At 56.2% G+C, this 14,660-nt stretch overlaps 1 protein-coding gene across 1 annotated transcript; it reads left to right on the forward strand.

Annotated features, from left to right (window-relative positions):
* The first annotated feature begins 1,690 nt into the window (after positions 1 to 1,690).
* SELENOO (selenoprotein O) lies at positions 1,691 to 14,644 on the forward strand. The gene is made up of 9 exons (XM_072973770.1): positions 1,691 to 2,310; positions 8,371 to 8,574; positions 9,086 to 9,266; positions 10,429 to 10,559; positions 10,983 to 11,263; positions 12,709 to 12,859; positions 13,631 to 13,816; positions 13,913 to 14,069; positions 14,155 to 14,644. The coding sequence occupies exons 1-9, from the start codon at positions 1,742 to 1,744 to the stop codon at positions 14,326 to 14,328; spliced, it is 2,034 nt and encodes a 677-aa protein (XP_072829871.1). The 5' UTR covers positions 1,691 to 1,741; the 3' UTR covers positions 14,329 to 14,644.
* Positions 14,645 to 14,660: the final 16 nt, after the last annotated feature.

The raw sequence follows: 14,660 nt of genomic DNA on the forward strand, positions 1-14,660 counted from the left end.
AGTCATCATTTTTTATTTTGGGGTTTGTTTTTTTTTTTTTTGACCGATAGGACCTCCAGGTGGTCCTCAAAAACCTTTATTGGATGGTTCTTTCCAGAGAGGGAGATGCAAGCCAACGGACGGGGCTGAGGGCAGGCATGGCTTCCAGGTCCCCACACCAGGGGGGACAAACGGTGGGCAGGACGCTGTCTGCTGTGTCCATGTCACTTCTCCAGGGGCACGCATTGAGCAGCTTCTCGATCAGGCCCATGTGGGCCAGCAGCATGTGGCAGCAGCAGTAGCGCTTCAGGCCCAGCGCTTCCAGGGCATTCCCCTCGGTGTGCTCGGCCTGCAGCAGCCCCAGGTAGGCCTCCCACTTGTTGCCACAATCTTGCTACACGTGAAACAGCACACAGGGATGATCAAGGCGGCAGCTGAGCAATCAGCTGACCAGCTTGGTAGAGTCATTGTTTATCTCAGCAACGAGGACCCCAAGCTGGAGGCAGCTGAGGGGTTCCCCGAGGTCACACGGCGACAGGGGCAGAGATGGTTCTCATGAGGTCTGGGAAGCCTCGTTGTGGCCCCAGGAGAAAGTTCAGAGGCGGCCCCTTGAAGGTAGGTGTGGAATCGGGGCTCCTGGAAGAAAGAGCAGCGCCAGCCAGGAGGGAGCTGGAGAGTTTGTCAAGGGTCTCGGGTTTCAGTCTGAGCCCACATGGGCAGGGGATTGGGAGCCCCTCCAAGAACCACTCTTTCCATGCAGGCATCAGCGGGGTCACCTAGTGGGGAGGAGTCTCCACAAGGCTCCTCTGAACTGAATTCGAATCATTTTGCAACACTGACTTGCCCCACCTCCTCACCTGGGGGCCCCTTCAAGGCCAAGCTTGACCATCCCCACCCTGCGCCCACCTCAGCCTCCTGCACATCTCCAAGGAGTTTCTCTGGGCCAGGAGCTGCTCTGGGGAACTGGTGCCCAGATCATCAGAGCTCCTGCTCTCGCAAAGTGAGGGTGAGGAAAGACATACAAGAAACAGGAAAATAAGGGAATGAGCTCATTTCAGAGAGAAGTGCAAGGAAAAACACAGGGTGACAGGAGGCACGGCGGGCAAGGCAGGCAGCAGGGCGGTACGGGATCTAGCATGCCTGTGCGGAATCGCGCTCCAGGCGGGGATAGCGCAGGCGCAAAGGCCCCGCACTAGGGAGGCGCCCGGCCCGGGGCTGGCAGGCTCCAGGCTTTGGCCTCCTCCTCGGGCTCTGCCTGGCCCACAGCTGTTCCCATGAATTCTCCCAGATCCAGACAAATGTTGTCCTCTTTCCCTCCTGTCCTGTGCGCGGCTAGCAAAAACACAATCCAGGTCCAGACCCTCAGCACAGCGTAGCGGTGGGGCTGCCCTTGGCTTCCCCCCCGGAGTTGGGGGCACCCTGGAGGTCCACTGGGGACGTCATTCGGCACAGTCACCGGCTTGGAGCGCTCAGCCTGGTCTGGCAGGTGCCTCCCAGGGCGGACTTCCAGGGACCTGACGGCTGCGGCGCAGGGCAGTCATTCCGGACTGCCCTGTCTCAACTGCCCACTCCAGCCCTCAGCCGCAGCTCCGCGGAACCGGCCCTCGCAGTCCCCCGAGGCGGGACCTGGCGCAGAAGCGGACAGACGGTGCGACCAATCAGAGCTAGGCTTCCGGGGCGCGGCCCACGACAACTGGGCGGCGGGGAGCAGGGCGGGGCTTCCTGTCGGGGCAAAGAGGCTTCCGCCGCAGCGGCGCCTCGGATGGCCGCATTCAGGGCCGCGCTCGGGCCGTCGCTCGCGGCCGTCCGCGCCCGGCCGCCGTCCCTCGGCTGCCGCCCATTGCCCGCACCTTGCTCCGCCTCAGCCGGCGCCATGGAGCCCGCGCCCCGCTGGCTGGCGGGGCTGCGCTTTGACAACCGTGCCGTGCGCGCGCTGCCCGTGGAGACGCCGCCGCCCGGCCCCGAGGGCGCCCCGTCCGCGCCGCGTCCCGTGCCCGGTGCCTGCTTCAGCCGCGTGCGGCCCGCGCCCCTGCGCCAGCCACGCCTCGTGGCGCTGTCCGAGCCCGCGCTGGCGCTGCTGGGCCTGGGCCCGCCGCCCGCCGACGCCGCCGCCCGCGAGGCGCGCGAGGCCGAGGCCGCGCTCTTCTTCAGCGGCAACGCGCTGCTGCCGGGCTCCGAGCCCGCCGCGCACTGCTACTGCGGCCACCAGTTCGGCCAGTTCGCGGGGCAGCTGGGCGACGGCGCCGCCATGTACCTGGGCGAGGTGTGTACGGCGGCCGGCGAGCGCTGGGAGCTGCAGCTCAAGGGCGCCGGCCCCACGCCCTTCTCCAGGTGGGCCAGGCCGGGGCTCCGGGCCGGGGGGCTGACCCCGGGAGGCGGGCTGACCCCTCAGGGCGCCCCACGCTCTTCTCCAGGTGTGTTTGAGAGGGTGTACCCATGCCCACGGAGCTGTCCTTCCCGGTGGGGTGGCTGGGGGTGAGATGTCACTACAGAAAAGTCCTAGCTAGGGATGTAGAACAGGATGGGTAGCAGTGTCCTAGCCGAAGGAGCAGCTTGTGCGCAGGCCTTGAGTCCAGGACAAGACAGGAGGGAGGTGCTCTGGCTCCCTGGCTTCCTCCTCGTGCCCCTGCCCCCTCTGACCCGTTCGGTGGAGGGACCCTGCTGCCTCTCCTGTCAGGCTGAGCATCTGACCCCACAGCACTGGCAGCTGCGCAAGCTGTTCTCAGAAATCGTCCAAGGACTTTGGAGTCAGTCCTCCGGGTAACACTCATGTTTACCGCGTGCCCAGCCAGCTGCCAGTGCTCAGGCGGCACCGGGCTTCCTCTGAATGCTAGTGGGCAGTCTCTTTCCCTCCAACACACTTAGCATCGGTGTGCCTTCCTTGCTGTCTGTCGTGCGGCCAGTGCTCTGGACAAGGACAGGTCTGCTGTCCCAGTGGACATTCTCCCAGTCATGGGCTTCCACGCACTTGGGGGCCAGCCCTGTTCTGACTCTGCAGCAAAGTGGGCAGGGTCAGCTGCCCGTCCAGGGCCTGGGTCCAGATCCCTACAGCATGACCCAGCAGGACACCCTGCCCACAGCTGTCCTGCCTCCTGAACACACCGTGCCGACAGGCTGTTTTGGTCTTTTCATATATTTGGCCCGTATTTGTTAGATGCTTGTTGAATAGCTGAAAGAATTACACCTAAGTTAGCATTTTGTGTTCAACGAAGTCTCAAGGGCATGTGTCTTCTCTGGCCCCTTCCACGTGCTCTCACCTACCCTCTCTCCAGGGGCTGAACCTGTCCCCCACCCCTACCTCCAGCACCTCCACCTCCAATCCTCAGGGTAACTGGTTCTTCTTCATTCACCAGTCTTCAAACCTTTCAGTCTCTGAGATTTCCTGAGTTCAGCCTGGCGCCCCCTGCACCAGTGGTTGGACCTTCCACCCCTTGAGATGATTTGTAAATGCTTCTCACCCTGGGGCTTGTCTGTTGTATGAGCATCTTTAAACTTTGTGTGCTCATTTTGATAATTTGTTTTTGCCCATTATGAAAAACATCTGTGAGAGTAATGTGCTGTCAGAAGTTGCTTTTTATATTTGAAGAGTTGAGTTTTAAGTCAGTGTTTCCAGAGCTGAGGTCCTTTAAAAGAAAGGGGCTGTTTGGCCTTTATCAGGTTTGCGCCCACCCACCACCCCCAACGTTTCCTGACTTGAGGCTTACACCCGAAGTGGCTGTGAGTGGCTTAAGGCCAACTGCTGCTGGAGTCCCCAGGTGTAGGTTTTGGGAGTCGGGCAGGGGGCGTCTTGCCTCTGCCTGCCATGGGGGTTGGGATTTTAGGATGGCCTCTCTTGGCAGATGCAGAAGAGCTTGTCCTTAGCTGAGTCCATCCCAGCAGTTTGGCTGGGAACAGACCTGAGCGCCCAGGAGAAGGGACCACAGTCGTGTGTCCTTTGGGTTCTGTGGGGGCAGGGCTGCCCCACGCCCTTGACCCTTGCTGTGTAATCATTATTCAGTTCTGGTTTCTGCTTTGGGCACCTTGCCCTGGGCAAGAAGATAGGCTGCTTGTTTTCAGGATCATTTTTTACCAGTTCAAGATTAGCTTGGGCTGTGCTGGCTTCCTACGGGAAAACATGAAACCTAGCTGGGCTGAGAGGTAATTCCCAGGTCAGGGTGGGGCTGGAGTGACACTTGAGGAAGGGTTACAGACCAGAAGGCGGTGAGTGGAATGCAGCTGTGACCTGAGGCAGCCAGAGGTGGGTGCAGTCGCCCAGCAGGGATCCCCGGGGTGAGGGCGAGGTCAGGCTCCTGGCTGAGGGCAAGGCAAGAGGCCAAGGTGTGCCCCTGCAGAGGTCTCTACTGACTCCTGGCCTCCCTAGCCACAGCACCCCAAGCTCACACTGGGCCCAGTATCAACAGAGGATGTAGGCAGCAGATATACCCCAGGTGCCTTCACTCGGCCTCAGTGTCCTTCTGCAGGTGAGATGGCAGTGTGCCCATTGTTTTCCCACATGTTTTGTTCTTTCCTGGAGAACTTTCTAAATTTTTTCAAGTGCCTTCCTGCCTGGGAGGGTGCTGAGACACTGCTGTGCCCTGGGCCGGGCCCGACTTCCACTGCACAGATCCAGACTCGTTTTGTTGTTGTGTTTGTCTGCTAGGTGGGACCAGAATCTCTTGTGAATATGGGTAAAGAAATCCTCAACAAAATATTACCATATCAAATCCAACAGTGTAAGAAAAGAATTATACATCACAACCAAATGGGATGTATTCCAGGGATGCAAGGCTGGTTCAACACTCAAAGGTCAATTACTGTAATCCCTCAGATTAGCAGGCTAAAGAAGAAAAATCACATGATCATATCAGTTGATCTGGAAAAAACATCCGATACCTATTCATGATGAAAACCCAGTAAGTTGGGCATAGAGAGGAACTTCCTCATTGCTAAAGAGTATCTATGGAAAACGTATAGCTGACATCTACTTAATCATGAGAACTTCAATGCTCTCCCACTAAGATCAGAAATAAGGCAAAGATGTCCCCTGTCATTGCTTTTCAGCATCCCTGGAGGTCCTAGCTAATGCAACAAGACAAGAAAAGAAAACTGAAGGTGTCCAGATTGAGATGGAAGAAGTTAAATCTGTCTTTGTTTACAGATGAACATCTGTGTAGAAAATCTCAAAGAACTAGCCAAAAAATGAGCTCATAAGCAGTTATAGCAAGGTTGCAGGATATAGTTACTGTATAAGTCAATCACTTTGCTATATCCCAGCAATTAACAAGTGTACTTTGAAATTAAAAACAATACTATTTATGTTAGCAGTCTTAAAAACGAGATAATAAGGTTTAAATCTAACAAAATATCTATAAGACCTCTGAAAAAAAACTACAGAATTCTGATAAAAGATATCAAAGAAGAACTACATCTGTGTAAAGATATTCCATGTTCATGGATAGGAAGAATCAATATGGTCAAGATGTCAGTTTTCCCAACTCAATTATAGAGTCAGTGCAATCCCAGTCAAAGGCTCAGCAAGTTATTTTGTAGGTATTGACAAACTAATTCTAAAATTCATATCAAAAGGCAAAAGACCCAGAAGAGCCCACACACTATTGAAGGAGAAGAACAAAGTCTGAGGACTGATCCCTCCCAACTTTAAGACTTACTATAAGACAACAGTAGACAAGACGGTGCGGCCAAAGAGCAGACGATCAATGGAACAGAACAGAAAGCCCACGTGAATATATAGACCTTCGTCAGTGGACCTTTGACAAAGAAGCAAAGGTGATACAGTGGAGCAAAGATAATTTTTCAACAGATTGTACTGGAACAGCTGGACATCAACATGCAAAAAGAATGAATCTAGACACAGACCTTATTTACATCTTTCACAAAAATGAACCTAAAATGGATCACAGACCTAAACAAAATGCAAAACTATAAAACTCCAAGAAGATAAAACAGAAAATCTGGATGATCTTGGGTACAGAGATGACTTTTTAAACACAACACCAAAGACAGGATCCATGAAAGAAATAACAGATGGGCTGAACTTTATTAAAGTTAAAACTTCTGTGCAGGACAGTCAGGAGAGTGAGCAGACAAGCCACAGACTGGGAGAAAATCGTTACAAAAGACACATCTGGTAAAGGACTGGTATCTAAAATATACAAAGAAGTCTTAAAACTCAACAGTAAGAAAATAAACTGATTTTAAAATGGGGCAAAGACCTTGTTGGATGCCTCACCAAAGAAGATACATGGATGGCATATAAGCATAGGAAAAGATGTTTTATATCATATGTCATCAGGAAAATGCAAATTAGAACAACAAGGAGACTCCACTACACACCTAATAGAAGGGCCAAGATCCAGAACACTGATACCACCAAATGCTGGCAAGGATGTGGAGCTACGGGAACTCTCACCACTGCTGCTGGGGATACACAGCGGTGCAGCCGCTTTGGAAGACAGTATGGTAGCTTCTTACAGAACATGGTCTCACCATGTGATTTAGCAGTCATGCTCCTCGGTATTTACCCAGAGGAGCTGAGAACATGTCCACTCAGAAACCTGCATCCAAATGTTCACAGCAGCTTTATTCATAATTACCAAAACTTGGAAGCCACTAAGATATGCTTTAAGGTGAATAGATAGATAAACTCCTGTCCATGCAGATAATGGGATGTTATTCAGCATTAAAAAGAAATGAGCTATCAAGCCATGAAAAGACGTGGAGGAAACTTAGATGCATGTTAGTAAGTGAAGGATGAAAATCTGAAAAGGTCACACACGGTATGATTCCAACTGTGACCTTCTGGAAAAGGCAAAACTATGGAGACAGTAGAAAGATCAAGGGTTGGGGGGAGATGAGTGGGCAGAGCACGGAGGCTTTGGGGGCAGTGAGACTACTCTGTGTGATGCTGTCATGGTGGACACGTCACTGCACGGGTGTCCTGTGGGTTTGCCCATCGAAGGTACAGCACCAAGCGTGAACCGAGTGTGAACGGCAGAGTCTGGGTGATGCTGACGTGTCGGTGTAGGTTCACTGATTGTTAACAAGTGTCCCACCTGGCAGCGGTGTTGATGTTGGGGGGGGGGTATGAGACATCCCTATGCCTTCTGATTACTTTTGCTGTGAACCTAAAACTGCTCAGAAAAATAGAGCCTATTAAAAAACATAATGGAGGTTTAGCAGGAAAAGAAAAAATTCAAGTCATTCAGAGCTGCCTGAGGTAGTCTGAGGTCCTCCTCCCACTGCAGATAATGCTGTCTGTTGTTGTAAGAGCGTTTTCATAAAGTAAATCCACAAAAACAGAACTGCAGATTTCTGAGTGTGTGTGTGTAACACTGGGAGTGGGCCAGGCCCTCTCGGGAGGCCTATGTAGCTCTCCCTATCCTTGGTGCCAACTTGGTCCCCAGCCGCAGGCCAGACACCGGTGCTGTGGCTCCAGACCTGGATGACTTAGGGGCTCAATGTCTGCTATTGTCCAAAACTCTCCAGTGCAAATCAAAACTGCAGTGAGGTACCACCTCACACCAGTCAGAATGGCCGTCATTCAAAAGCCCACAAATGACAAATGCTGGAGAGGCTGTGGAGAAAAGGGAACCCTCCTGCACTGCTGGTGGGAATGCAGTTTGGTGCAGCCACTGTGGAAAACAGTATGGAGATTCCTCAAAAAACTAAAAATAGACTTACCATATGATCCAGCAATCCCGCTCCTGGGCATATATCCAGAGGGAACTCTAATTCAAAAAACCACATGCACCCTAATGTTCACAGCAGCACTGTTTACAAGAGCCAAGGCGTGGAAGCACCTAAATGTCCATCAACAGATAAAGAAGCTGGATGACTAAGCCATAAAAACTGGTAAAATAATGCCATTTGCACCAACATGGATGGGCCTAGAGATTTTCATACTAAGTGAAGTAAGCCAGAAAAAGAAAAATAGCATATGTCATTCATGTGGGATCTAAAAAAATGACACAAATGAACTTATTTACAGAACGGACTCACAGACGTGGGAAACAGACTTATGGTTATGGGGCAGGGGAAGAGGGGTGTGGAGGGATAAATTAGGAGTTTGGGGTTAGCAGATAGGAACTACTATATGTAAAATAAACAAGGCCCCACTGTAGAGCACAGGGAACTATATTCAATGTCACGTAGTAATCTATAATGAAAGTATGTAAAGGAGTCTGTGTATGTGTAACTGAATTGCTCTGCTGTTCACTGGCAGTTAGCACAACATTGTAAACTGACTATCCTTCAATTTTAGAAAAAACAGGCGCTCTCCAGCGGCGTTAGAACTGCTCATGGGTGGTTTTTAACAAGCCTGGGTGCTCCCCTTCTCCTGGCCCCTCCCTGGGTGGGGTGCTGAGCAGCAGTGACCTCTGTGTTTGACCCCAGACAGGCTGACGGCCGCAAAGTGCTGCGCTCCAGCATCCGGGAGTTCCTGTGTAGCGAGGCCATGTTCCACCTGGGAGTGCCGACCACGCGGGCCGGGGCCTGTGTCACCTCCCAGTCCACCGTCCTGCGGGATGTGTTCTACGATGGCAACCCGCGTGCTGAGCCATGTGCCGTGGTGCTGCGCGTGGCCCCCACCTTCCTCAGGTACCGCAGGAGGGTCCTCCGGGGCGTGGGGGCGGGGAGGCCTGGGCCTGGAGCCCAGGGTGGGTTCTGGGGGTTCACTTGGGTGCCTAACAAGGAGCTGTGTGAACAGCACTGAGAGGACAGCCTCGTTCTGGGTCCCCAGTTGTGACAAGCAGATGTCTCTGGACCTTGCCCGTCCCCGGGGGCTGATTACCCAGCGGAGGACCACTGCTGACCACTCACAGGCAATGTCTGGAGTCCTGCCAACCCGCCGGTCATCTCACAGGACATGGTGACCGGCGTGTCCTGTGGTGTGGAGGGGACAGACAGGAGCCCCTCCCTTCTTGTAAGGTGGCCGTGGGGGGCCGAGGAAGTGCCCCGTGTATCTGTCACTGAGAAACTGGCCACATCATGTGGTTTGTTTTAATTGGGTATCCATCCTACTCTGGCCACAGGGCTGCACGTGGCCCTCTTCCTTTGCGTGGGGGTAGGCAGCATGTTTAAGCAGTGAGGACATGTGTCTTCCCTCCAGGTTTGGGTCCTTTGAGATCTTCAAGCCTGCGGATGAGCACACGGGGCGGGCGGGCCCCAGCGTAGGCAGGAATGACATCCGGGCGCAGATGCTGGACTACGTCATCGGCACTTTCTACCCCGAGATCCAGGCTGCTCACGCTGGCGACCGTGTGCAGAGGCATGTGGCCTTCTTCCGGGAGGTGGGTGCGGACCAGGGCCAGCCTCTCACAAACACCACTGAGGGTCAGGGGTCCTGGGACGCACTCATAGGTCACTGTTTGAGTGGCGTCCATGGGGCCTGTGTGCCACACAGCCCTGGGGGGCACTCGGCTCAGGTGGGAGTGGGTGCTGGTGGATGCCAGGCCCCTCCCAAGGGAGGCCTGTGCACACAGTGCCCCCAGCCACACAGCCTGGCCAGGCCAGCCCAGCCTCTCCATTCGGGGGAGACACGGGACTTTCCTAGCCCGAGGCAGAGTCCATCCCCAGAACTCTCAGGCAGGGCCCCCCACCTGTCGGTCGGAGTGTAGGCGGTGCAAGAGGCCAGGCCTTGTGGAGGCAGAGGAGAGGGCAGGGTGAGGGGTCAGCACCGAAGTGGTTGCCAAGCAGGTGGCTATGGGGTCCCATCCTGCACCAGTCACCCCCAAGCCCACTTCAGCTGCACTGTTTCTTTCTGTCATGATGCCAGGGGAGTCCTGGGGCTCAGCTCACACCCAGGGTGGGCGGTCCGGGACCCCACTCTGAACTTGGGTCTCTTCGTCATTGAAGCCGAGAGTGGTGCTGCCCGACCCCGGGGATGAGGCACGTGCATGCAGCCCTGTGTCCTGCTCCCCTGCATGGGCACCTGCCCGAGGCTGTATGGGGCACTGTGCCTGGCAGGGGTTGGGGGGCGGCAGCTGGACCCTGGCCTAGGCAGGTGGGTCAGTCGAGCCTCCTTTCTGCGGTCCAGCCCAGGGCGAGGTAGGCCCGTGGGCACCGTGGCCTGTACCTGGGGCAGGTCTGCCTGACAATGTGGTAGCTGCCCTCCTTGTTTCCACATGGTCATCCACTGGTCCTGCTTCTTGAGGGTGTCAAGGTTCCCTGGTGTTTCTGGTCTGAGTAAAAAGCCAAAATAGCAAGTATGCTAAAGAGAAGTGTGGTGGCAGGGGTGGAGGGGTTGGAGCCACAAATTCCAACTCATCCAAAATAACTTTTTCCTTCTGAAATATTCTTGGGTGTCCTCCCCTGGCTGAGCATTGGCTGAGCTGACAGGACACTGGGTGGGGCCCCTGGGGCATCACGCGGAGCCAGACGGGCATGGGGGCACCGCCAGTTCAGGAAGGGGTGGGCTGGGGCACAGCGGGGCAGCAGTGCCTCCTGTTGCAGGTGACACGGCGCACGGCCCGGCTGGTGGCCGAGTGGCAGTGCGTGGGCTTCTGCCACGGCGTGCTCAACACGGACAACATGAGCGTGGTGGGGCTCACCATTGACTACGGGCCCTTCGGCTTCCTCGACAGGTGAGGTCCCCGCCCGGGCCTCAGGAACGACCTGCAGGCGTGTGTGGCTGCTTCTGCGAACAATCTGTTCCTGTTTAATTCTCAGCCAGCTAGCAGGGATGCCCTGGAGGATTTTGAGCAGAGAATATTTTAGAAAGCGCCCCTCTCCCAGGCTGATAGTGCACTGAAAGGCAGGGGAGGAGCCAGGAGGTGAGGGGACAGGCTGCCTGAAGTGTGGCTTCCCTGCTCTGTAGGTGGAAATTGATCACATGTGTGGGAAGGGACAGACAGCTGCAGGGTCCTTGAGTTGGGCCAGCCCAACCAGACTCCCTGCGGGAGTGGGCAGCTAAGTGGTGGCCACCCAGGCCCTGCCTTTGGGCACCCAGGTCTGCACAGCCCCTCGGTGGGGCCCTCGAGCGCACCCGGCTCTCACCCATGTGGCAGGTACGACCCCGACCACGTGTGCAACGCCTCCGACACTGCTGGGCGCTATTCATACAGCAAGCAGCCCGAGGTGTGCAAGTGGAACCTGCAGAAGCTGGCTGAGGCCCTGGACCCTGAGCTGCCCCTGGAGCTGGGCAAGGCCATCCTGGCGGAGGAGTTCGACACTGAGTTCCGCACACACTACCTGCAGAAGATGCGCAGGAAGCTGGGCCTCGTGAGGATGGAGCTGGCGGAGGACGGCGCTTTGGTAGCCAAGCTCCTGGAGACCATGCACCTGACAGGTGAGCGTGGGCAGGCACAGGAGACACGAGACTGGGCCTTCACCACCCCCGTGCACACACTGTTGTGCCCCCATCAACGCTGTACCCGTGAAGCACCGACTACCCCCCGCAGCCCGATGACCTCGAGTCTCCATCCTGTGAACCTGGCTGTGAGGCGAGCCGTGGGCCTGGTGATACAAGGTTCTTACCAAGCTGGGGAGGCTTCCTTCTCTCCCCAGTTGAGTGTTCTCACCGCTTTGCCTCAGTGAGATGATTACAGTTCTGTTCCTTCATTCACACTCTGTCTTAGTTGATTGAAAGTCCATCTCACAACCTGGAGGCTGGACATCCAGGGTCAGGGCACTGGCAAGGTGGGGCCACTGGTGGAGACCGTCTCGGGCTCTGTCTTCACATGGCAGAGTGCGGGGTCGGGGAAGCTCTCTCTGCCCCCTCTTAGAAGGGCACAAAGTCCATCGTGGGGGCTCCACCCTCCTGACCTACCTCCCGCAGGCCCCATCTCCAGAAACCATCCCACTAGGGGTTTGGGTTTTAAGGTGTCAGTTTGGGCGGAGGGGACACAGAAACATCCAGTTCACAAACTGGCATTCTGGGGATAAAGCCCACTTGGTCCTTTAAATATTTTGTTGAGGTTTTTCATTTCTGTTTATAAGGGAAGTTTTTCATTGTTGATTCAATCTCATTATTTGTTATAGGACACTTTAGATTTTGTTTCGAGTCAATTTTGGTAACTTATGTTTTGAGGAATCTGTCCCATAAATGATCTGACTCATTGTTACCTAGGTTACTGTTCATAGTGTTTTCTTAGTCTTATTTCTGTATGATCAGTTGTGATGCCCCCACTTTTGTTCCTTTTAGTTATTTGTGTCTTTCAACTTCTTTAAAGTGAGTATCTTACTGTAGCTGGATAATGTTTTTTATCCATCCTGCCAGTTTCTGCTCTTTGAATGGAGACACTAATCCGTTTCCTTTTGAGGTAATTACCGACGAGGGACTCCCGCTGGGCTCTGCTTTCTCTGTCTTGCCCTTGTCTTCTGTTACGGCTCTCCTGCTTAGGTGATTCTTCTGTACACCACCGATTCCCTTCTGCTGTTGGGTCTGCTTTGGGGTGTTTTCCTAGGGCCCATGGTGACGGCGCTTTGACAGGTCAGGCTGAGGACCTCACACGCCTGCCGAGCGTTGCGCCCGGTGCCGGGCGTTTCTCGGCCCTGCAGCTGTGATGCCAACCTCGGGGCCCCCTCGCTGTTTACTCATTTGACAGAGGAAGACACGGGGGCTTGGAAGCCTCGAGAAACTGAGTGACTTGCCTGGTTCAGAGTGGTGGCCACCCTGGGTGGGGCTGGAGAGGCTGGAGGGGAGTCAGGAGTCCCGGCCCACACATGTGTATTGGATGGATGGGTGTGGTCACCTGTTGACAGGACGGTGCCCTGAGCAGCTGCCTGTTCTAGGTGCTGACTTCACAAACTCCTTCTACTTGCTGAGCTCCTTCCCAGCTGGGCCAGAGTCTCCGGACCCGGACGAGTTCCTGGCTGCACTGACCACACAGTGTGCCTCCCTAGAGGAGCTAAGGCTCGCCTTCCGACCCCAGATGGATCCCCGGTGGGTACTCAGGGCTTGCTTCCTTGGAGTTCGTTTCCAGAAAGGGAGGAATATTTAGAAGGAAGCCCATGGGAGACATGCGTGCTGGAGAACGTTGGGGACAGCAGGACACCAGGAGCCAGTCAGTCCTGGTCTTTGTGGTGCTGAGGCCCCCTGGTCAGAGGAAAGCACGGTGATGTGGCCCCTGGAATGGCGAGGCTGGGCAGCATATGCTAGGGCACAGTGGTCCCTGATCTGGGGAGGTCCCCAGGGAGAGCCTGGGTGTGGGCCCTTCAGAGTCCAGCCAGACCATGCCTCAGTGCCCTTTCCCACTGGGATGAGCACACCTTGTCCACCAGGGGTGCAGCCCGGGTGCTAGAAGCAATGGTGATGGGTTTTGATAAACCAGCCACCAGCCAGAGGTCTGACAGGAGTGCAGTGCAGCAGCGTGGGGAGTGGGCTGAAGGCTGGCAGCCCTGCTGGACATGAAGGCAGCATTAACAGGAAGTGGGTGTCGGGGGCCGCCCTGCCCCCCGGAGGTGGAGGAGGGTCCACTCAGCGGTCAGCAGACAAGGAGCCAGTGCAGGGTCGGGATGTAGGCCAGTGCCCAACAGCAGGGAGAAGCGGCCCGCCCTGGGCAGCCTGCAGACCCTGTGCCCCGTCAGGTGGGGGGGCTGCCCCAAAAGCCGGCTGGGCAGCAGGTAGTCGTCCTGCGTCTGCCCATCCGTCAGGCTGGGGTGGGGGTGGTTGCAGGGCAGGCCCCTGGAGCTCTCTGCACCACGCTCTGCACAGGCAGCTCTCCACGATGCTCGTGCTGGCGCAGTCAAACCCACAGCTCCTGGCGCTCATCGGCACGCAGGCAAGCCTCACACGGGAGCTGGAGCGCATGGAGCGGCAGTCTCAGCTGGAGCAGCTGAGCCCTGCCGAGCTGCAGGCCAGGAACAGGAGCCGCTGGGCCGGCTGGCTCCAGGAGTACAGGTGAGGCCGGGGGCACCAATCACCCGCAGGCCAGGCACCACGTCAGGGTGGGGGGGGGCACTGCATCTGCTGGACACGGGCCGGGTGTGGTTCCAGAGCCCGGCTGGAGCAGGACAGGAAGTGTGCTGGTGACACTGCTGCCTGGCAGGCTGACCACATGCGTGTCATGCACGCCAACAACCCTAAGTACATCCTGAGGAACTACATCGCGCAGAACGCCATTGAGGCTGCAGAGAATGGGGACTTCTCGGAGGCAAGCATCCCCCTCACCGCCCGTCCCTCCTCTCCCACGGCAGGCGAGGGCCACCCCAACACCCTGCCCCCTGGCTCTTCTCCAGGTGCAGCGGGTACTGAAGCTGCTGGAGACCCCATACCACACAGAGGGGGAGGCTGCTGAGGCACACAAGGCCGTAGAGCCAGAGGAGGCTGGCAGGGAGGCCAGCAGGCGACGCTCCTACAGCAGCAAGCCCCCGCTCTGGGCGGCGGAGCTGTGTGTGACATGATCCTCGTAACTGCCGGGGGCCCCAAGGCCCCAGGTCCTGCTGAGTCTGCGAGGGAGCGCCCAGCCCACAGACAGATGCCCATCTCTCCATGACGGCAGAGATGTCCAGTCAGGACCTGACCCGTCTCTGTCCGACGCGGACTCAGCAGCCCAGCCCAGCCCAGCCCAGCCCAACCCAGGCCAGCCCTGCCCTGCCGCTCCTGTGACCTGTCGCTTTGCCCGAGGACAGCTCAGCAGAGGGGACCAGCCGGGTTGGCACACGACCCCCCCACCCATCCAGCCTAGGCGGGGAGGCATGGTCCCCAAATAAACCAGCAGCTTCCTCAGTCCCGTGTGGTCATC

Source organism: Vicugna pacos, chromosome 12 (genome assembly GCF_048564905.1).
Source record: "Vicugna pacos chromosome 12, VicPac4, whole genome shotgun sequence".
Classification (NCBI taxonomy): domain Eukaryota; kingdom Metazoa; phylum Chordata; class Mammalia; order Artiodactyla; family Camelidae; genus Vicugna; species Vicugna pacos.